General features: G+C 35.8%; 1 protein-coding gene and 1 long non-coding RNA gene across 2 annotated transcripts in view; both read right to left on the bottom strand.

The window, feature by feature from the left end:
• Positions 1-2,076, bottom strand: part of LOC108360562 (mannosyl-oligosaccharide alpha-1,2-mannosidase IA-like) — a 75,107-nt gene extending 73,031 nt beyond the window's left edge. Inside the window, exon 1 of the mRNA XM_017612910.1 lies at positions 857-2,076. Coding sequence (XP_017468399.1) covers positions 857-1,894 — 1,038 coding nt within the window. The 5' untranslated portion in view covers positions 1,895-2,076. The remainder of the gene's footprint in view (positions 1-856) is intronic.
• A 148-nt stretch (positions 2,077-2,224) lies between these two features.
• On the bottom strand, positions 2,225-22,585 carry LOC108360563 (uncharacterized). The gene is made up of 2 exons (XR_001847133.1): positions 22,462-22,585; positions 2,225-2,281 (listed from the first exon to the last, which is right to left on the bottom strand). It is a non-coding gene; the product is annotated as an uncharacterized LOC108360563 (long non-coding RNA).
• Between the last annotated feature and the right edge of the window lie 1,884 nt (positions 22,586-24,469).

Genomic DNA, 24,469 nt, shown 5'->3' with positions numbered 1-24,469 from the left:
GGCAGGTGGACCAAAGATCGACCTATTCGAAAAACGTATTTATGGTCCGGGTAGGTGGACCAAGAACCGATCAATTCTAAAAAATTTAATTTACATAAAGTCCGATTAAGAACACGTATTACAGATAAAAAAAGAATTTAACCTGCAAAAAATGGAAGCGATAAGTGGTACTGAAGTCGAGTTATTTCAATTTCAATTTAATTTAAAGTGCATGCAATATTTTTAACCGACTTAAAAAAAGGAAGAGGTTATCAATTCGTCGGAATATATACAAATTTTTTTGGTATATGTTACCACATAACTTTGGACTACGTTAACCGATTTATATTTCTTTTTTTAAAGGAAATTTGGTACTTCAGAGGTGGTCCCATACTAATGGCTTAGGTCCGACCATTGGATCATAAAGAAGATTTGTATATGAGACTTGCTCGCTTCGTTGCTCGATTAGCGGCCTGCCTGAACATATCTTAACGTTGTCAATATATTCAGCAATTCATCTATGTAGCTTCTGGCATTGCATCTTTCACAAGGCATTATTTTGTTACCAGCTAATAAAATGTTAACAAATTTTTCCGATTACAAGAGTGCACAGAATGCGAAAAGTTTCTGAAAATTTTTAAGAAACTTTATTTACCGGTAAGAAATTGTTTTTACCAGTGCTGAATGGACCTGTTAAGAGTATTTTTGCGTTATTACTCCCTGCCACTACATCCAAAACTCTTAGTTAATATTGTTTTGAAAGCACATAGAAGTATTACTTAGTAAAGAAGAAATTATTGAAGTTCATTTGTAGCAAACTTACGTTTAAAAAATCGCGTTCAATCTTAACACATAAACAAAAACAATTTATCTTTACCTTTACAACGCGATCACGTTTCTCCTTATCGACACCTTCCTCTTCGCTGGGCACTAAAAGGCGCCCTGGCTGCATGGCAGTGCCACCCTTCGATGTATGCGTGTCAGCGGATTTCATTCGATTATCACTTGGAAAACCCCATGCTGTATCAACTTCAATGCTGTGCTCTTCATTTCCATTTTCGCCACCGCTGCCCACCGATACGCTTGCACTACCGTTGAGTATCAATGGCAACATCAATTTAGCGGCTATGTCAACAGCGGCTGATGAAACAGACACTGATGCGGATGCGGCGTTTGCATTATTAGTATTTACACTCGTTGCATTGCGAAAGGTGGTGCTCACGTTGCTCGGTGCCGACGTAGGCGGAGCGGAAGCACTTAAAGTTACTGACGCATTGGATTGCATGGTGTTTCCATGTGGATTATTGACCAATGTCGTTGATGCATCTGCAGCTGTCTCTGTAGTTATTATGGTATTTGTTTTTGCGCTAGTGGCAATCGGCAGCCCTCTGCTGTGCAATTTCCCATTCTCTTTTAGCCAATTCTGAGATGTGCTGTCAAGTCCTTGCTGCCGTTCATTCGCTTGTGGTAGCACTTCTATAATCTTGTCTGCCGCCGCATTGCCGCTATTCGCCTCGGCATCCACAAATGCAACGGCTGGTCCAGCAATGGCCGCCGGCCCACCCCCACCTGTCAGCGCTGGGCTGGCGTGTATGGAAGGTGGCAGCGCGTGTGCTGCTGCCGCCGATGAGGCGGTGTGTTGGCTGTAGCTGTAGCTGGCTACAGCCAATGCGTATGGCGCTGAAAATTCATCGAATTTGTATATATTTTTCGGATGATTATTGGCGTAATTAATTTCGTGCAGTTCGGTGTCGTGTGCGCTCATGCTGTCGCTGGCGACTTTCTCGTTCAGCTTGATGATGTTGGACAAATTGAGATTATTGATCAGCGTTACGCCAGTAATGCCGACCAGCACAATGACGAAGCAGACGCCGCCAATTAAGAGTAGCGGCGTTTTCGATGTTTTCGTGCACATTTTTTTTTTTTTTATTTATTTTTTAATGAATTCTCGGTTTTCGCTGCCGAGTTGAAAAAATTAATGGCGTTGGTTTGGTTGCTTGCCGTTTATGGGGCAATTGGTTGATATTGATATTCTTTTGGTTTGCTGGAAATGCGCTTTTTTCGTGTTCACTTGAATTTGTGCAAAATTTATAAAAATGTAGACTTGTTAGATATATATATGTACATTTATTTACTTTTATTGTTGTTCGCTTTGTTGAATTTAGCTACTTTTGATTCATGAATTTATTGAATCATGCTTTTGATTAATAATTTTCTTTCTTGCTTCAAAATTTGTTCTTTTTTATTTTTGTAAATATCACAATTGTGTTTTTGGCCTCAATATATTTCTTTGTGGATAAACCTAAAAATTTTTGATTAGTATAAATGGTGCTTTGACCGCGCAAATTGGGATTTATTATTTTTTAATTTAGCTGCCGCCCCAAAGCGTGCAAACGGGGATCGCAATTTTTACTTTGCTGCGCTGCTTCACTTTCATTTTTGTCTACTAATCACTAAGCAGAGAGAGACTTGAACATTTTCTTAAACAACTAAGGTAGAAGGGAGATGAAATGAGCCTTAATGTATTAACATACATATTTATGCAGTACTCTGGCGGATGTTGGAGGCAAAAGTTGGGGTTTACTGTTGGATACAAAAAGGTTTACTGTTATATCTCCATAGTAGCTTTTTAGTAAGGCGAAACCAAAGCCAAAAACACGCTGAAGATATGCATTCAGTATGCAACTGCATACTAGCAAACTTTTTTACAATTTTGAATTAAATTTGTTTTCATTTAAATGTTAAAAATTTTATATTGGCTTAATACATCTCCACAATTTTGTTACTACTATACACATATGTGCATTAGACTGCACCACTGCCCATACAAAGAAAAAATCGGTAGTGTGTGTCGATTGGAATTATAAAGTCTATTATATTTTAAGACGTCCACCAAAATATTTCGGAAAAATATTAAGATTTACGTGAGCTAGACCGATTTGAAAATACCTCCAAAACTGCGGTTTCTTATGAATAAAAATAATTTCTTAAATGGTTAACGGTTTAAGCTTAAAAAATTTGCATAAAAAATTTTTTAAAAAATTTAAAAAAAAAAATTTGAACGGAATCGTAATAATGAGATTTTGATGCTTTTCTTTTAACTTTTTTCAAACCTTGGTGTAAGAAAAACTTGAATAACTGAACCTAAACTCTTCCGATTTAGACTTCTGAGGTATCATTGGAAAGGTATTTGTCACCCTTTTTATTTCTTAGCTAATAAGCGCATTCAAAGGATGAAAGAGAAAGATAGGATGAACGAACGTCATTCAAAGTTGAATTAAGATGAGTTGGTATTCGTAAAAAAAAATTGGCACACGGATGACTTTTTTTTGGACAGAAATAAATACAGTGTTAAAATACCTTTGTACTAAGATCCGATAAGTCTAAATCAGAATAGTTTTGGCCCAGCTATTCAGGTTTTTCATAAATCAATTTTTTATAAAAAGTAAAAAAAAACAGCATCAAAAATCTCATTATTACAATTCCGTTGAAAAAATGTTTAAATTTTTGCGAATGTCTAAAAACACATTTTAGCAGTGCTTAAAGCTCAAAAAAGTAAAGTTTAACGGCCTTATTCATAAAAATTGAAGTAGGTTTCAAAAGCTTTATAAATTAACGTTTTTATAAATTTGTCAATTTATAAACCTTTTGTAAAGCTGCTTTATTTTTTATGAATAAGGCAATAAGTATTTATCCCGGTTCAAAGCGAAAAACTGACGCTGAAACAACGATCTCAGGGATCTTTCAAGAAAAAGTGCTCGCCAGGACAATGGTTTTACTATGCAGAAGACCAAAAAATGATTTTACTACCTCGTCGGACAATATCAAAAGCCTTCAAAATTCACACTAGTCTAGCACATGGCTTATAATTAAAAAAAAATTAAGTCCCTCAACTTTTTGTGACACCAAAACTAGGCAGAAAATAAGAAATCATCTTTTTCTGTAATCTCATCCCAAAACAACCGCTGACATGGTCAAAGGAAAATATGTTCCGCAAAAAGCCACAATTGCCATGCTCAACGCGCACAACACTACAACACATAATGGTGATTAAAATAATAACGATGAGAGGTGTAATTTAAATAAAAACAACAATAAGACCAGGGCAATGGCAAAGGCGTACACCAAAAAATTTCGACTAAACAATGGCCGCAATTTGAATGTGCTGGCGAAAAACAATTAAAACAAAATTCATAACAATGAAAGCAACAAAAATGTTGAATACAGGACCGCACAATGCAATAAATAACAAAGCTGTAAACTGACAAAACCAAAAAATAAGAAATAAGTAATGACCAAAAAGACGACTGCAAGTATGAATGCAAATTAATAAGCTAAGAAAGAGCAAAGGAAAACAAACAAAAAACTACAAATAAAATGAGCAAAAGAGAAACAAATTAGTACCTGCACCTGCAGGTGAGGCAAGAAAATAAAAATATATGTATTCTTAAAGTATAAAAGATAGCGTGAAATTTAGAGAAACTTGTAGGCAACCCCATTAAAAAAAAAATAAAGCATTATTGCACCCCTAATGGCCAAGCCCTTTCATTTTACCATTTTTAGTCCAACGAACAGCCCACATCTTACAATTTTGGGTACAGGCGGCAACTCTCTTCGAAAAAATAAAATCTTTTTTCACATTTCAAAGTTAAGCTCTTTCATTGGACAACTCATTTTTTATAATTGAATGAACTGTGGAAATTTTATGTCAATAACAAAATATGCCTTTTATTATATGTACGGTAATACGTTTTAAAAATTTGGAAACCCCACTAAAAAATTAAAGCTTATTGCACATCCAGAGACGATATCCTTTTACTTGGTACCTTATTTGTTAGTCTTATAAATAAAAAAAGTGGCAACCCTGCTCGAAAAATAGCACATTAGCGCTTTCATTTGACACCTCACTTTTCTAATTTCAATGAACAGACCCTCTTCCAAAAAAATAAAACCTTATTGCACATCTGAAGACCACATTTTTCTTTTTAAATCCAAGGAACTGTGCAAACCTGATATCATTTAAAAAAAAAAACCTTCGCGTACTATGTGTAAGGTAGTAATTTTTAAACAGGTGGCAACCCCGCTGAAAAAACTAAAAGCTTATTGCACATCCCGAGGTCAAATCCTTTCACATGGTACCTCATTTTTTAGTCCAATTAACGGTGAAAATTTCATTATTTTTAGATAGGTGGCAACGCTTAAAAAATAATAAATGATTGAATTTTTTGTAACTCAACGAACACATCGTATAACTTTTTAGACAGGTGGACACCCTATAGAAATTCTGAGTACTAAAGCTAATACTTCTATCCTTACATATTATATTAACCCTCGTCCAGGCGCATATTCTTACAATGCTAACCGGGCGCAAAGGTACAATTGTACCTTCATATAGTTTTGATATGAATTTTTACTGGGGGTTTAATTTTTTCATAAAAACTGATAACATTTAATCATTACACGTTATTTTGAATATGTTTAGAAATTTTTTGTTATGACAATTGTTTAAAAAAAAGTAAAAATACCCAGTGGGAATTAGGAGCACTTAATAATACCTTATTAGCAACTTACTCTTCACCTGGCAGTCATTACCATTTCCCTGCCGAACGTCCCTTACTTTTACAAAGGCATGGTCGCCTTATGTAAGTAGGAATTTAGAATGTACATTTGGTATCAGACATACTTCTGAGCCGCTTTACAAAGTAAGTTACGTGTAATGCAGAGAAGTCGCTCGGAGTAGTTCGGCAATTGGAGATAACTTCGGCTGCACGTTACTTTGCAACTGACAACGTAATGTATCGTGGGAGGTGTTCATTTTGTGCTTTACTAGTAGATGACATTGGCCATGATGACAATTTTGGTACTAAAAACTGAAAGAAAACATGGCTTACCTCGCAAGGTGCTTACCTATTTTCCCAGTGGGTAGAAACACAGTAGCCTGCATAAAATGCACTCCGAAAAATGCACGAGTACACCACAACAATATGTACCCTCCATACATACATATGTATGTACTCAATATTTTTCATACTGGTGTGCCATATACACTGCAACCAGGGCTGCCAACTTGGCTCAAACCGTGCCATTTTTGGCAATATTTTACATCAAATGGCACTTAATTTTTCAATTTGGCACAAAGTGCCAAAATGGCACTTTTGAAAAATAGCAATATTTCAAAATATTTTTGTGAAATAATTTGCGTGTACTTCTTTTTCTCAATTAAAATTTTCTAATTTCTAAAGGTTATTCAACTGGTTCATTTTATTTTGGCATTGCACTTTTGTTTTAGAAATGTGATTCTTTTTAGCTACATGGGAAGCGTTATAAAGGATAGCACCTTTTTTGGCACTTTTATTTTTCTATTTGGCACATTTTGGCACTTTTTTATCCTTAATATGGCACCAAATAGCTAAGGATAGTTGGCAGCCCTGACCGGAACAAAAATAATACGATGTTTATTTGGTTCAGTTTATATTTGCTGCTACTTGCGATCACAATTCTGGTTTAGCATCCTACATAATCTACAAAAATCATAACCCCCGGTTTCAGGGAAAAAATCAACGTCGAAAGTTTCTAAAAGATCTCTCCAATCAGCTATGCATGCCTTCAGTTGAATCTCGAAGTGCAAATCGAATGATGATGAGAAGCCATTTCCTTCGAAGTGCAATAGAAATGGTACTTGGCCGTCGCGTTGTGGCATCTACAGCAGCTGTCCTTCAATTACCTCATGGTAGCCGCGGAGCCTCCCCTATCACTGGACGTTGCTATATCTGTCGGAACTCAAATAGGAAACAACGCAAAACTCGAATGCTTTACATATCTTGTGCTTATCCAATTTGTGATGAACATTCAGTTTCAAAAACAACGTGTATTTCTTGCGAAGAAACTCTCTAAAAATTTCAAAATGTATATTCTAAATCGTTGTTCCTAAATTGAATTGTCTCGCTTGTTACTTTTTTATATAGTTTATTATCGCTTCTTATATCAATTAGCTCCGTTTGTGTTTTTCTTTTTTTTTATAAAAAAATTATATATAATTAAAAATAATAATAATCTTTTTTCTTCATACCAGATATATGAAGGTACAATTGTACCTATGCGCTCTGACGTGGGTGTAAATTTAACTCGGCCCTCTATTTCAGAAAATAGTGGCCCATTTTGTTTTAAATTAAGGGAACATGTGGCGCAACAAAAATGTAGAGATGTCACGAAGATCCAGCCCTCTAAGTTTTCTGGAAAAAAAGTTATTGTAATTTAAAAACGCAAAAGTTACAATTGTACCTAGTCGCACGGACGAGGGTTAAGCAAAATCTCGTCCAAATCTAATCTAAGGTAAGCTACAGTTGTAAGCACCTTTAACACTGCTCCAAATTTGCCAACACTCAAATATGTATGCAATTTTTTACACATACAAACATATTGTACATATAGCGGTCGCTAAAATCGGATAAGCCGCGGAGCGAAAGAAGACATCACACTTTACAAGGGGCGCGACCACAATATTGCACCTGCATAGCCAAGACAAAAAAAAAAAAAGTTGCATGTAACACGAGCACGAATAATGCACATTGCCGCAAAGCTCACACACAAATATGCACGTTTGCATATAAGTATGTACGTAAAACTAACCGGCACAAGCAAACTACAAATTGAAAAAAATAAAAATTAAAACCCCACAGAACAAATAAGAGGTGAGCGAGTGGGAATAAACAAAAGAGTGGTGCACGCGAATGGCAACATTCAACGCTCATTATTTGCGGTTTTCAAAAGGCTTTTCATTATTATCTCACTTGGTAAAGCAGGCACAACACACAATGCCATATTGCCGAGTCTAAGGCACCATGTTCACCCAAAAAAAATGGCATTCTGTACAAACAGCACCAACCACAGTCGCCTGCCAACCACCCACCGCGCACACAAGCCTAAACACACACACTGCAATGCATTTCAACTACATATGTACCTTCATTACATTTGCTTCACCCCGCCATCTCGCTGTCTTCCAAAGTTGCAATGCAGGCTGCGCACCTTTGCATTCGCTTTTTGGTTAAGTGTTACTCTTAGGCGCGCACAAAAGTATGCTACTTTTTTGCAGGATGCGGTGGTTGCAACATATATATTTGCGTACATACTCTACGTTTGCATGTGGTTGCATGGACGCTTTTGTACCAGTGCGTACGTGTAATGCGGTTGCAATTGTATGGAGAGCATAATAAAGAAGGCATATCTTTTATTTTACCATCTTTCGCAGCGTTTCGTTTTTTATCTGCATTCTTTTATTTGAATACCTTTGACCGGCCTTGTATTTCGCATTGTCGGCTGACTGCATGACATTAACCAAAACTTTCGAATGCACAAGGATATGCTTTGTGTGCGCCGGCAAGCAGCTACGCAAATAATGTAATGGATGGAGTGTAGGGTCAAAGAAAATCAGCAGCACTGGCTACAAAGTAAGTTTGATATTTTAATGCTTTCCGAATTTGAATGCGCAAAGAAACTGTTGATAAAGGGCCAAGGAATGAGAAGAACTTTTTGAATAGAAAACATAAGAAACGCGGGAGATTTTGCAGGTATGCCTTAAATAAATTTAAAAATATAACATTGAACTTGGATATATGAATAAATATGAATATTAGAAACTTTGAATATTACTCGTAGAAATTGTGAATATTAGAAATAAGATTTTGAACAGGATAAGAATTAGAATATCTCTACATTAATTCACAAAGGCCCTAACTAACAATTTTATTTTTTTTTACAGGAGAAGCAAAAAACGGAATAAAAAGAATATTAAAAACAGGTAGACTTTGAAATTTTTATTGAAGGTGTATTTAATATATCCTACCAAAATCTGTGAAAAAACGGAGTTTCGAAAACAATAGTGTTGGTTAAGGCCTTTGTGAATAAAAGTAACGATACTTATGTATGTATTTAATTTTAAAACGATTATGGATATGGGTACGTATTTGGATATGAATACGAATTTGAATATGAATACGAATTTGAATATGAATATGAACATGAATTTGAATGTGAATGTGTTTCCTGAAAAGGCCTGATTGGCTGGTAGCAAAATTCTTTCTCAGACAAAGAAGGAGTAATCTACGAGACCTGATAGAACTGATTAAGGGTTATAATCCATGGGGACGACATATGGTCACCATAGGCATCATTGACGATCCACTTTGTGTATTTTGTTTGGAGTATGAGGATAGTACAGAATATTTCCTCTGTCGCTGTTCGACCTTCACCAGACTTAGATGGTACATTTTTGGGTCGGCTGTATTGAAAATGGACGATATACATTCTATATCCTTCAACAAACTGCTAAGGTTCATAAAGGAGTCTGATAAGTTTGCAGAGGAGCAATAAATTTCCACCCCACCCATACATACATTTCCTTTAAATCCTGTCTCTACGCCTAAAGTACAATCGGCAGTACTGACCGAGTGCTTGGAAAAATAGTTTTTCTTGATTTTTCCGGCCACAAAATAATTTTATCTAAAGTCTACAAGTAAAAATACCTACAATAGATTCAGCAATAGGGCACTAATTTCTTAACCTCTTGATGGCACATATGCCACTGAATTTTGAGGCAGGCAATATTTTTGGAATACTGTCTTATATAGTCGCAACAGCATTTTTGATATCCACCTGATTGGTCAATTACCGGTTTGATGTCTTACTTTTATTTATATAAAAAAACAACAAATTAACGGATTCTAATCAGGTTTGTGGTCTGTGAAATCTGGAGTTTGATTTCCATTCTATTTGCATTTTGGGTCCTCATTATGCCAAAATAATATGCACCTACCATTCACCGACGATATGTACACCGACATGCTTTTTCATTTTCTTCCAAAACAAAGACAATACCGTTTACAACACTCCTTGCAAATAATTTCTTGGTAGAGGCTATGCGGCTTGCGGGCCATGGCTTAAACTTTACTTATCGATTTTCTGCAGGGTGAGTGGGTATAAATGCATATATGCACATATATATAGTTAAAACTGTGTGCGGACCAGTTTACATGGCATCAAGTATCAGTGAAACGAGTAAACTCAGCTAATATGTAGGCATGTTTGCAAAAAACAGCAGCGCTCCTGTATGCATATCCTTTTGCAGGGCGCATGCAGCCTTTTTCGCTGTTTCTGCGATATTTTCGCATTCATATGCATGAGTTGGCGCGTTACATGTACATACCATACATACATATGTATGGCATGTTTGAGATTGCGCATTTACGTTCATATGTACATACATATGCAGATATGCAAAAACACGACCATGTTTCGGTGAAATTGCATAACTTTGCATATTAGATGAAAGCCTACTGCAATTTATCAAATGACAAGCATAAAAACGTCAAAATGACATGGATAGGCGTTTTTTTTTTACAGCATTCAGCAGAACATCCTACATAGTTGAGGATGATATGCAAAATTTTGTTATTTTAATACTTTTTGTAAGAATAAACAAAAAAAAAAAAAAATAAGTTTTAAAACTTGATTTACCTATAACAGCTGCGCAGCGAAATTCACCAAAATTATTTGAATGCATCATTTTTAGTGAAAAATAAAAGACATACATAAAACAGTTGCATTCAAATGAATTCTCGATAGCTAGCGCACACAAGAAACCGTTATAGTTAACCAAAAAAAGGTACCAAAAAAAATAATTCAACGAACTCTTAAAATATAATTCAGTAAAAAGCGTGCACTTTTATATTACAAATTTTGTTTAATGTACAAAAATGCACATTCAACAAAAAAATTTACAAAAAAAGTAGAGTACGCAAAAAATACGTGTTAAGTAAAAACTCGCACATTGAAAACAATGAATCGCTAGAGCCCGGGGCAGTTCAATTCACTCACCCGGCAGTATCTCAGCGGCGGAAATAACAGCGCGGAAGGAAAACAACCGTAAAATCCGTCAGGCTGGTAGCGCAAAAAAGTAACAATATCAGCCTGAAAGGATGAGTATTTGCATACATATACATATACATACACACTCAAAACATCATAACCAGTAAATACGTAGTAGTGCATAGGTAAAAAAAAAAAATATGAATAAAAATTAAGCACTCGCGCAGTTTGTTATTCGAACTGAGAGATAAAGTACTACACAAAAAAATATTATCAATAACGGCAAAAAGTGGTCACATAAAACACTGTTTCAGTGCAGTTATGCGTGAAAAATTTGGCTGCTTCGCTTTACTTGCATTCAAATTTTTTTATGGAACCGTTTTTTTTTTTTTGCTTTCGTAAAATAAATTTAGCCACGCATGCACATAGATATGGGTAGGTGAAACAAATAATTTTAGCGATGAAAGTATGCGGAGAACGGCATTTTATTATATTTATAAAAATTCTTTGAGCACAATTATTTATGTAGACATTAATGTAGTAAAGGTATTTTTGTCGATAAAAAGAAATCGATCTTTTTTCAGCGCTCGTTTTTGCTTAAGCCGAGCTTATGCGTTATCAAGCCAAATAGATTAAATTTTATGGTACGAAATAAAAATGTCTGATGTTATTATTTTTTACTTTTAAAAAGCAAATAAAACTTCAAATTTAAACGGATTAATTTCGGCATAAAAAAATTAGTTTATAATCGAGTATTTATAAAATAAGCAGGCTGGGATAAATACTAGACCGATTTGAACCGGCTTCCTTTTTTGAGTATTTTTAGGGGTTTTTTTTTTTTGTTTGAAATCCTGATTTTTGGAATACCGAGTAAACTGGATTTTTGCAATCGAATAAATCGGAAAATATAGCGGCTGCTGAAATGAAAAGTGTTATACCATGTTACAGTTTTGCACTTAACTTTATATGTAAACTAAAACTGGTTGATCCGGTTCTTTCTTTGTTTAAAAATGGGAAACCTTTTTTTTCTAATTGCCATTTAACTACCGGTTTTCGAAAGAAGGGGAATAATGGAACTGCGCTATAAACACCTTTTCGTCCGAGCTAAAACAAACGATGCGTGCAGAAAATAGTTCTAGTTTTTAAACGTCCTGAACAACAAATAAACCTGTTGGGCATCAATAAGCTCAGGTATTCGTCTCTCAAACTAACGCTGCCTTGCGAGGCAAAAGCAAAAAAAAAAAGTTTTCTAGCCACAAATTCTCTTCGAGGTAGTAAAGGCAAATCGGGTTGTTATGACCGCCGATAACAGTAAGGGCAGTCCCATCTGCTCAATGAAAGCAAATATCTAGCCAGCTCTTCTGAGAATGAGGGCAAAAATAATTTTGGCCGCCTACAGCCTGTCGATGCCCGCCAAACATTTCTGGTCGAAATATTTAGTATTGCAAGTTCACTGCTCCCTTTCTGCACCGTGCAACAAAATAAGGGCACTGATGCCTTCCCCCCTCTTTCGTCAATGTTAGGTGTCCACAAACAACTTTCTATCTATGATCAGATCTAAGTACTTGAATGTCTATAGCTAATTTCAACCGAACCGAACTTATCTATGTAGTGGGCTAACTATTCTCTCCAGGACGTTTTTAAAGCTGGCGCTGTGGTTACGTGGCCGTAGAACCTGGGTTCGTTTCCAGATCCGAGCAAAACCTAGGTAGGTCCCTCCGTTTTGCAACAACAGGACGCACATCACAAATTGGAGGAGAAGCTCGACAAAACGCTTAACAAACGTGTAAGCGCCAAAATATTATATTATTCTTACCCTAACAGAACACACCTGCTTCAACACTGGCGATCAATTTCGACCGCAAGGCTGTTACTCTTTTATTCGCCTCTTAGGGAGGAGATAGCCGCTCGGATCCAGCGTCACCGACACACCGATGCGTTTGTTAAGGCATGAAGTCGAAGTTTCCAAAGGTTGCTGCTGGGGTAAAAACTGTAGTTTTTTATTTCGTGTTTTATTTTTCGGATAATTAAGGATATTTGTATGGCTACATATGAACTAATGCAAAACTAGAGCAAAAAAATTTACACAAAATTGTAACTAAAGTGAAGCTGCATTGCGAAGGACCGATAAATTTGACCTAAGCTATCTTTGAGCCCCATAAGGAAACAAAAAAATATACTCTTCAGTTTAATAAAATTTTAATCAAATGGAAATTTTGAATAAATAAATGCAAAAAGCATTGCACGAAATTATTTTTGCTAGTTTTCTTTTTCAGCTGAATAAACCTTCAATGTAAAAGTATTTAGCTTGAAAATTTCCGCGCTCGCTTCGCAGTCTAAATTTCCCTTGCAAAGATGCAAACCTAAGCGCTAAAAATAAATTTGATAGCTTGTGTGAATATGTAAATGCATCAAGTGAAAAAAGTTCTTGTGCGCAGATTGGTAGATCTCTAACTTATATAAATGATGTAGGATAAAACAGTGGAAAAAATAACAAAAATATTGCTATGTATAACGAATATGAAAAAAACAACAAAAACAGACAAACAGCTAAAAGTACTACAGTGTACCTGAAAGCGAAACAGTAAATATTTGTAGAAAAGTGTAGTTGTGATGGTAAAAGAAAACAACCAGCACACAAATGGGGGGGAATCAGGCATACAGGTATGTACACAAGCAAGTGAGAAATAGCTAAAATTTCGGTGAAAACTGCAACAGCATGACATTTTTGAGCTTCTATTTAGCTGGTGTTGCCATTATTTTTTAAAATTATTCATTTTTGTATCAAATGTATAATTATTGCCGGCAAAATGGGGTAGTTTAGTGTTCCAAATACTGTTGAAAACTCAAACATTTTAGTTGCTAGTATGTACGGTTACCAAGCGTACTCTGACGAACTTTTATTCTGACAATTTCGTCGCAACAAAAAATGCGAAAACACGTATTTTTCGAAACAGGGAAAGGAAAGCTAATTTACCATACAACTTCCAGAATACATGAAATTTCTATTGGAGTTGCGATGCGCCATCTAGCATCTAGCATCTCTCCATATACGTATGTATCATATTTTATTGAAGAATGATCCGAGGAAATCTTTTGAGCAAGGTAAGGCCCGGTGGACTGCCAAATAGTACGCATCATTTAGCAGAGAGTTGTTCATGAATGCCTTGATCAGATAATAGAAACTGCTTTTACATTTGGAAAACTTCGTTTAACCCAAAGTAGAGACACGAATTGCAACACCTAGATACTTTTGTCATTTGATACTGACATTACTCGACATTTAAAGAAGTAAATCTTATTATTGATTAAATTTGGTATCAATATTTTCGGAATCGAGTCTTTTCGATTCCATATTAATGGGTATCTGATTATTTTATAGCGATACTATAAATCATCAAATGGACAGAAAGACCACTGCTCTGAAAGTATTCAACGCGGGCCGCGATGCTGGTAACAGAGGAAGAGAAAGGCCTCCTCTGCGTTGAAAACACCAGGTGGAGAAGGACTTGTCTTCACTTGGCATTTTCAGTTGGCGTCACTTGGCACAGATGAGAAATGACTGGCGTGCTGTTTTGGAATCGGTTAAAATCGCTTAGGCGTTTACAGCGCCAATAAAGAAGAAAAAGAAGAAGTAGGAGAAGAGCAAGAAGAAGAACAGAGCCTTTCAAGAACACTACTTCCTTCCTACGATAAATATATAAATTTATCTTAAAACAAATCAACAACGCTGGCAATGTTATACAAACCGAATTTAATATCGGTTCATATTTCGGTAACATTCAATTGCTTTTGATAAACAGATCGGCGTCGATTAATATATCGTTATCGATAGCATCAATGCTATGCATATCCATCAATTAATCGATAATGCTCATTTTCATAATAAAAAGCTATTATTAAAAATACACTTAGGTCTCTTTTTATGCGAATTTGAATTTATGCGATTTTTCAAACCATTTTTTCTGTAACGATTTTGCTTTTTAGAGAGTGGTTATTACTTTTTTCGGTGAGTATGAGACAATAGTTCCGATAATTAATTTGTATTTGTATTCTTACCTAACTCATGTATTTATTGTGGAATTTTTTTTATTTGTTTTTGGTTAAAATACAGATAATTTTTTTTAATTCATTAATGTTCAGTTTTAGATGGAATAATAAGTGTGGAAATGAAGAAATAAATTGTTTTTGGTTTGCTTAATATTGCCTCACTGCATTTTTATACAGTTTTTTTTTTTAATTTTTTACATGCAGTAACTGAATTTATGCGGTTTTTGAAAATGCTAGAATACATCCCCGGTTTTTTGTTGAAAGTAAAGAACTTTTTTACGCGGATTTTTTCTTATGCGGTTTTCTGAGGAACGCATATGCCGATACAAAAGATCGTAAGTATCGATAACGATAAATGAATCGAAAGTACAGTGAATACCATTACGATTGCTAAATCAAAAACTGTTACTATAAATAAATCTATAAAAATAAGTTTTAATATGGTATACGATTACTTCATCAAAGCCTTGTGACTGCGCAGCTCATTCCCATTATTATTATTTTTTTCATAAAAAATTGCCCAAAATATGTTATCGTTGGCAACTCTTGATCAGATGCTATTTGAATAAGCATGTCTCGGTGCTACTCAGAACGGCAGTGGAAACGAGCGACGATAGCCACAAACGCTGCCAAGTTTGTGTAAAGCACAAGCAGCACTTTAGGCGTGCGAACCGTAGCCACTGCAGACAGGTAAGTCGAGGCAATGAATGTGCGTAAGGGAAAAGCTGTCAAGCATGTACTACCAAATGCAAACAAAGCAAGTATTAAGGTATGTACATACATACAGATGCTTGTATAAGCGCTGTTAGCCTTGCTTATATTGCTCTCATTACTTTGAAACCTGTTACATGATGCTCTGTAAAGAAAGGGCAAAATAGAAAAGCTCTGCAAATTCTTTATGACTTTCAAGTATAAAGTAGCAACTACTTGGAAATACTTGTTATATGAAACTTAAGCAGTATGTATTTATAAGGATAAAAGTCAAGTACAAGATGCGATATACTTTACAAGAATGTGCTAAAGTACATAAATGACAAGCGGGCTTTAGCGACAAAAGCTACTAAATGCAAAGACATCGACAGCTTGCTGTGGACAAAATTAAACATCATTCGAATAAGTAGAATGCTGATCAATATTATGCACTTAAACCAGCTGCAGTAGATGCAGCAACACTACTACGGAAGAGTGTTTTACAATATTAGCAGACTGCTTATGAATCATCACTCTCATCATTTTGCATTGGCTACTGCTTTCTGCAAGTGCCACAAAGAATGGTGAAATTCAGCTAAAAAATGCACAAATTCCAATAAGGACATCAGTTGACTGACTCGCTTACCTAGCTCATCACAGTCAGCATAGATTACATTTGTGGGATGCTTACTTACTAGGGAATTTCATATTTGTATTGAACTTGAAAAGAACAAGAAAAGAGCTGCGGAATTAAGAGTATACTGCAAACTTTAACCTTACTTTGTGAAGCGACGTCCGTGCAGCCTCACTTCGCAGAAAATTGATGCATTGCAAAAAAAAAAATAAAATTCTTGCTCTTGCTGCAGAGCGAACTTCAAACTTATGTATGTACACACTGGTTGCCACAAGCTGACGACTGGCACAAATTTCTAGAAATAGGTATGTATGTGTTGTGCTACTCGATTATAATAAGGGAATGCAACTGGACATTTATGCTGAAAGAACTTTTGATTTCTTGTTTATGATCTTTGCAACAACACTGCACATACCATATCCAATCAATAGGCAACGACACGTACTTGAAAAGAAGAAATACTTTTTGTGCTCAAGATGACACTTATACATACTTGAATCAATATGGCGTAGCTAAATCAGCAGATGCTTATGTAGTATATATTGGCAACGAGCAGACGAAGGTTTGACGATGACAGAGCTTTCTTTTTTACCCACTCTAGGCAATTTTCCTTTTTAGTTTAACTTTGAAGTGAAATTGGATGGATTAAAACTTGTATGTTTAGACTTATCCAAGCTTTAACTGGACGCTTGTAATACTAAGTGTATGGCTCAAAGCGCGTTTTGAGAGTGGACAGCTAATTCAAATTCGACAGCTAATATGGTTAGGATCAAAGCACTCGGTAGAAATCGGGCTCGATTTCTAATTCGAGAGACATTATAAAAATAATTTTTTTTTTTTAAGCAGTCGTCTTTCGGCAAGCAATGACGAACCGGCGTGTGTAATTCTGTCATGGAAAAATCGTATTAAAAGGCCGTTAGGCCTGGCCTGCAATTTTCCAAGCACCTAAGAACTGGTCTACTTAGTTGAGAATTAGTAAGTATATGAAATAAAAGTCTAGTGCAATGAAAAAACCTATAACTATCAGATTGCAAATACTATAATCGACACGACTCAAGTAAAACTTTTCACAAGCTAAACAGTGAAGTAAACTATGAAGTATGTATGTACACTGCCGGCACACACACACTGCCGGTATTGGCACATAGAATTTTCCACAATATATGCAACACTTTTTATTCAAATTTTTTTGCACTAATTTTTTATTTAAAAATATGGTGCGTTCTACAACAAAAAATATAATTTATAACTCTTGTGATAAAATCGTGAAAATTCAATACAGTTTCAAGAAAAATTTTCAACTTTTTAATCAGATTTTATGGATTTTTTTTTAAATTAAATTAATTCAAAAATCGCGTTGAATTTTGAAATTTTTTTGTTGAAGGTATTTCGCATTTGTTTCATACAAAGCATCTCCGAACATTTTTTCTTGTATGGAAAAAACTGTGTGAAAAAAATTACCAAAAATCAACAGTAAGTCCAAGCTACTTCAAATTTGCACTTTATTACAATAAAATTTATTAGGCTACAAAACTGCATACTCAAAACAATTCTAAAAAACGTGATTAAAATGCTGAAAATTTGCATGAAAATTTATTGAATTTTCCTGAGCTTTGCAAAAAGTTTAAAAATTATATTAATTGTTGATGAATCATATTTGTATAAAAAATAGCGGAAAAAAATAAAAGTTCTGGCATGTATTGTAAAAACTTCACTGTGCCAATACTTTTTTCCGGCAGTGTATGAAGAACGAATTGTTGCAAAAACATATTCAATTTTACAATTTGAATAAAATACACGTAAAAACTTGGTTTTGAAAATTTGAATAGCATTGATGAACTCTGATTTCACCTTCCAACCAAATCAACCAACCACAGCGGCATGAGCCCACATGAGAGCATAAATAATGTGTAAATATTTACATATTTTTGAAAGTATAGTACATATAAACACAGATACATGTCTACATACAATCGTATCAAACTATTGCAATACATTTGGGAAATTCCCTTAGTCGACCAATACCGATACAAAGTTGATTTCCGCTAACAATTCCATTTCTCGTTTGCTAATTCCTAATGAAAATGGTATAAAAGCAAGTTGATTTTCGCCATTACATGCCATGCTATGCCATACACATTCGCACAGCACACCTACTCGTACAAATACAAATATGGAGGACAACATACAGGTGAATTATGGTGAGGTTTGCCAACGGCAGCCACAGTGGGAATATCCGTTTGTATGGTTCTTTGCCTACGAGGAGCAGCAGCGGTGATGGCGGTCGCTGTCTGCCACATGATGATGGTTACACTACAAATCTCATTGCGCCAGAGCAGCAACAACATATCAACTGAGTTACAAGCAAGGAGCAGTGCAAATGTTGGCGCTGTAAGCAACGAAGTCAAGCCATCCAACCGCAAACCAACATCATTCATCACCAACACTTTCGAAAAAAAAAACCAAAACAACAAGCAAACTAACAACCGTCAGAATCAGCAAGTAAGCCACCGAGCGAGTAGTCGACCACGAGCAAAGGAAACATCTCCATCAGCAATCATGACAAGATGATGATAATGGTGTGAAAGGGAGAGGGAGAGATAGAGAGAGAGGGAAGAGGGGAAAAAGACGAGAGACTGCGGTTAAGGGATATGTTGACTAGGATGTGTGTTGAGGACGACAACTGCCGACAGACGACTGCTGAACTTACTGAACGAAGTGACCAAGTGGGGCTGTTGAGGATGTGGAGTGGCAGGCAGTTGTAATTTCAGGTGATGCTAAAAAATGAGAAATTCAGATGGAATTAATGAATGCGAATGTAAGCGTACTTGTTTGTGCTTACGGGCGCATTTTTTATTTACACATACACACATACATATGTAGGTGCTTTTAATATCCTGACACCTCAAGGCCGTTTGCAATTAAAAGCAACTTGAACTTTTAGCATTGCTGACGAGGATGCCGCCGCTGCAGCTGACGACCGACATGGCTGATAAGCGTGGAAGTACGGTGCTGAATATGGAAAAATAAAATGTGCAAAAAATGTACATACATACATATGTATGTAAGAGTATGTGTGAGTTTGGGGTTGATAGCATACCCTGCAGGGAAAATATGAGTTGTTAACCTCAATTGGTTACTCAACAGTGTTACCTAACGAAAAAGGCGCTTCATTAAATAGGGCCTAATTAGGATTTAAGAGAAATATAGGGATGTAAAAGTTCCACGAATGCATAAGAGAAGTGTGTGAAAAAAAGAAAAGTATAAAAAAATACAATAATATATAACACAAAATAACATGACATGACATGGCACGACATAACATAGCATAACAAAATATTTCATGGCATAGTACAACGTATAACAACCCAACATAACATAACACAACATAACATAACATAGCACAACATAACATAACATAACACAACATACCACAACATAACATAACACAACATAACATAACATAACACAACATAACATAACATAACACAACATAACATAACATAACACTAATTAACATAACGCAACACAACATAACAACTAAACATAACGTAACACAACATAACATAGCATATTGCAATTAAAATTGAAATATAATACAAAACGCATATTTGAAGAAAAACTTGATTTGTAACAATATTCAGAAAACTTTCCTACAGGGTTTTGCGTGTTTTCCCGCCTGGGTTTCCTATTTTTTGGTCATTTGAAGACAAGAATTTCCCGACACTGATGTTACAAGCAGCATTTCAGCGTAATTGTTTAGACTGTTTTAGTTTTTGCTGCAGCAGCAGCAGTTGTAGTGGTAAGCATTAACCGTGCGTTGGCTATGGTGAGCGCAACAGTTGGGGCAGGAAAACTATGCGGAAAATTAGTTGTAATTTTAGCCGGACGAGAGTACAAAAAGGGGCGCGTACAAAGTAAGTGCATGCTCACTAGGCAAACTAGGTGTGGATATGTATGCACATATATATTTAAAAAAGTAAATATGCATTAAGAAAATATTTGTTTGTATAGAGAATAACAGAGTCAGCAAAAGTCAAAGGATTATGCGGTGTTTTACTTTTTTTTTTTGTAAACTAAAAAAAAACAACGCTTTCAGTGTTAAGAAATGATTTGCTCATGATGGTTGTCCATTATCATTTTCATCATAACGCCAAGTTTACATGAGATTGGATTCGTTACAAAGATATAGAAGTTTTAGATTGGCTTTTCCCAACCCAGACCCTATCTATCTAATTCGCTCTATAGAATTTTAAATAATAAAAAATCACAATTAAAAAAGCATGCAGTTACTTCAACAAATGACCAAGTGTTGATTTTATTAAATATTCACAGTATTTTGCAATATATATATATATATTTTTTTTTTTGTGTGATAAAATTGTCCGTTGTGCCGGCTCGAGGTTATGTGGCGGTAACCATCTTCAGGGCAATAAAAAATTATCAAAAATTAACGAGATTTTTTAGCCGCTTAAAATTTGCACTTCATTACACTGAAATTGTATGGGAAATAAAATTACATTCCCAAAAATTGCTAAAGATCCAATATAAAAAGTTTGACGAAAATTTGTTGAATTTTTCTACATTTTGTATAGAGTTTGATTTGTGTGGATTTGGTTCAGGCTTAGGTAATATTTTGATGTAAAAATAACAAACAAAAATTTCACTTGAAAAACATTGGGAATATTAAAAAAAGCAACACGTTGCCACTTGTTTTAGTCACCGTAAATCCTTCTGGCTCGTACATATGCCTCGTGGCGCCATCATATTCAATCGCATTTCAGTCAGTGGCAAATGTCTGTTGACCATCAGCCATCTAATCAGAAGATCTACTTAGTACCACTCACTAGGAGACAAGTACAATATGTATATCAGTCTGGAGCTAACCTAAATGTCCGATGAGAGTACTCAATGTACGAGTATATTTGCGTGTAAAGAAGGCCTCATCCGCATGTATAAAAATAAAAGGACGTTGAGATGTACTCGGGACTTTTCGTCTGCTCTTTCACATTGGATATTTACAGCTATTGTTAAACCGGGGTATTGGAGTGGTTGACAGTTACGAAAAATAGGCCACCCTCAGTTTTTAAGCTCAGATACTGCAGGAATCAAGTCTATCGAGTGAAGTGTGGATGCACATTCCTGTTAGCACTTAAACAGCCATTTGGGCTCTACTTTCATATATTTACTACTTTAAATAGGCTATAGGAAGTTTAGCCACGGGCCATGGCAATAACTATTTACCTACATAACGTAGGTGATGCTGCAAAACGTTCTATGTCAAATATTACCTCAAGTACTTAAGTGATCTGTCGTCACCTGTGTCGTATCGCTTCAGTTAATCGTTGATTTTTATCAGCCAAAAGGCACTAGTTTTGTCAATAGTTTATGGTAGCATACCACCTACAATGTAAGTGTCAAGGGTACTAGTTGATATAGATCGTTTTGCTGCATCATCGACGATATTTTAGGATCCAGGACAAAAAATTAGGCAGAGATGCAAAGTCTATGTGTACATACATATATCGTACGATAGAAATCTTACGCATTTTATGTTACCAATAAAACGAGCCGACTCAAGACCTGTGCTAGGACTGCTAACGGTACACTGCTTGTAAGCAGGACATGCGTTCAAACCAGCTGCGAAGAAAGATAAAGAGTATAGGAAGATCAATAGTGGAGTACATAATTTGCGAGTGTCTCGTTTTGAGCAGACAAACAAGCGCACTAGGCACTTGAAAAAGTACGCCTACAGGGCCCCAAAAGCAGTAATCGACAAAGGACCCAAGTGTCTACTACAATTCGCTAAAGGCACGGCATTGTTCTTTGATTGCCTCAGGGTTGTGAACATCGATGCATTGGTCGGATATACATCGGCCGATGATACTATGCTGCCCTTTTGGTCTAACTGAGGCCTCTACTGGCCAGCCAGCTTAACCTAACCTAACCCAACGTAAAACTTTAGATCCCTCCAATTGAGTTGGCGAAATCAGGACGCATATCACATATTGCAGGAGAAGTTTAGCCAAGTACCTACATAGTAAAAAAATATAAGCGGCAAATATTTTTAAAATTTTTTGTATACTTTTTTTATTATTAATAGATGTTTTATGGACACAAACTTTGACTCGGCTATGAAAAAAGTGTATAGTTTTACATTCAAACAGCGAGATGGAAGTAAAAATTGCAACTCCGTTCGTACACTCGACGCTGAAATGCGCTTCTTGAATGCACCTTCTCACCATTCAACCGGATACCTTCATTTACACTTTATGGCTCGGTACACTTTATGGCTCTACGTTTCGTTATCCTTGAACATACATAATTCGCACTTAAGTTATGTGCACAAATTACTCAAAAATATTTAATTTTTCGTCGAAGCTCTACTTTACATTTGGCAAACATACACTACTTTATAGTTTAAGGTACTTGAGTGATGTTTTTCTGCTTTTAAATTGAAGTCATAAAAGTAACTAAGAAAAATAACTTTTTTTCTAGCACCACACAATAAAACCGCCCGTTCGTGGTTGCGGCTAAAATAAAACTGAATTTAATGCGAGCAACAAGATTGAGCAAGCAAATGGAACGTTGTGGCAAGCGGAATGCAAGTGGGAAATTAGCTGAAACAAGCGGAACTGGAAATGGCAAACTCAAATGCTTATGGAAAGAAATGGCTGCAACTGGCTGAGTGTTGACAGAATAACGGCGAAACAAGCTGGAGAATGATACATATGTAGATAATAATTTGTTGCAAGAGCAAGAGCTAAAGAGGAGATCGACGCGTCGGCTTAAGTGTCGCAAAATTGGAGATGCTTTTATTGTGGGGGAAAAAAAAAACAAATAAGCAAAATATTAACACAGCAGAAGCAACCGAACAACAAACCGCACCAAATAAAAAAGAAACAAAAACAAAATTCTTCAAACGTTGTCTGCGAAGAATGGAATCAATTAAGTTTTATTAGACATGAATATCAGCGCGGCATGCCGGCGAGCAGTCACTTGTGAATTGCGTGGCGACTTTGGCCTTAAGAATATTTATTTATTTTTATTTATTTATATTATTACATACACGAATAATTTATTGCAAGCCTAGCTTACTTATTCGCACAAACAAACAAATGGCTTTTATTCTCCCTTTTGCGAATTATTCATACACACTCCGCTTGCATTTTCTTCGAACCAAAACAAACTACATAGTAATAATAAACATTACAAAAAACAAAAAAAAGTGGGTTTGTAAAGCGAGGATTGTTGACGTCTGTAGAAAACACGCGCATGACCTTCTTACATCACTCTTTCGACAGCTGACCCGCACAGAAAAAGCGCGCAAAATCCCGCCAACCAGCGTTGTTAGAGTAAATGAAAACAGAGCGCCAAATGCCGTTACTTGTTTGCTCTCTCAATCTTACTCTCTCTCCCGCACAGTTATCAAGGCACGCGTCTGCGCAGTAGAAATTTCGAAAATTTCGCCCCCGCTTGGCTCCTCTTAAATAAAACATTGGCAGCAGCGATGTAGGTATGCAAAAAAGCTTTCGAACTTTTGTCAAGTATTCGCTAAAGTCCGAAAAAAATTTAAATTTTTTTGTGTTGTTGCTGTGCTACCACTCTCAAAGTAAATTTCAAAGTTGTTTTGTATCTATGTACATATTTTCAATCAGAAAAAAACTGCATCTTATGAATAATTTAAAGAAATGTATGCGGCCTTAAAGAAGCATCGAAGTAAAAGGGTTAGGTCAGTAACTTTGAAAGTTTTGTTGCTCATTGCGAAACTTTTTAGAGCTGGTTGTGTGCTGAAACATACATTCACATTACCTTAATATAGAAAAGCCCTAACTCATTTTTTTTTGAGCGATTTGAAATAATTTAGAGACAACTGCTACATGAAAAACCAATGTAATGAAGAAAATCGCAACTGAATAACCTTAATTTTTATATAATTTTTTATAACTACACTGTAAAGAAGGCAACATTTCAGATACGGCCTTTCTATACTATCAAAAAATGACAGAAATCAACGGTATTTTGTAGTCGCTTCAAACTTGCACTTTGTTGTACTAGAAACTGCATGCTCTGATAGGTCAGATGATAGGTCATCAATTTGGTGTAGGAATTGCCGTGATGATTATAACGTTATTCTTGCATAAACTCATGCATTTTTTGAAGCTTTTGAGATTATTGCCATGGGGCTTTGGATAGGTAGTCCCAGCAGCGGTTTTTGTGAGCTTCAGCAACTTGTCTGGCCAACGTAGA

Source organism: Rhagoletis zephyria, unplaced genomic scaffold, assembly GCF_001687245.7.
Source record: "Rhagoletis zephyria isolate East Lansing unplaced genomic scaffold, Rhagoletis_zephyria_1.1 Rzeph_scaffold_00587, whole genome shotgun sequence".
Taxonomy (NCBI): Eukaryota; Metazoa; Arthropoda; class Insecta; order Diptera; family Tephritidae; genus Rhagoletis; species Rhagoletis zephyria.
Note: the sequence above shows the minus strand (reverse complement) of the source record. Positions and strands in the feature narration are given on the sequence as shown.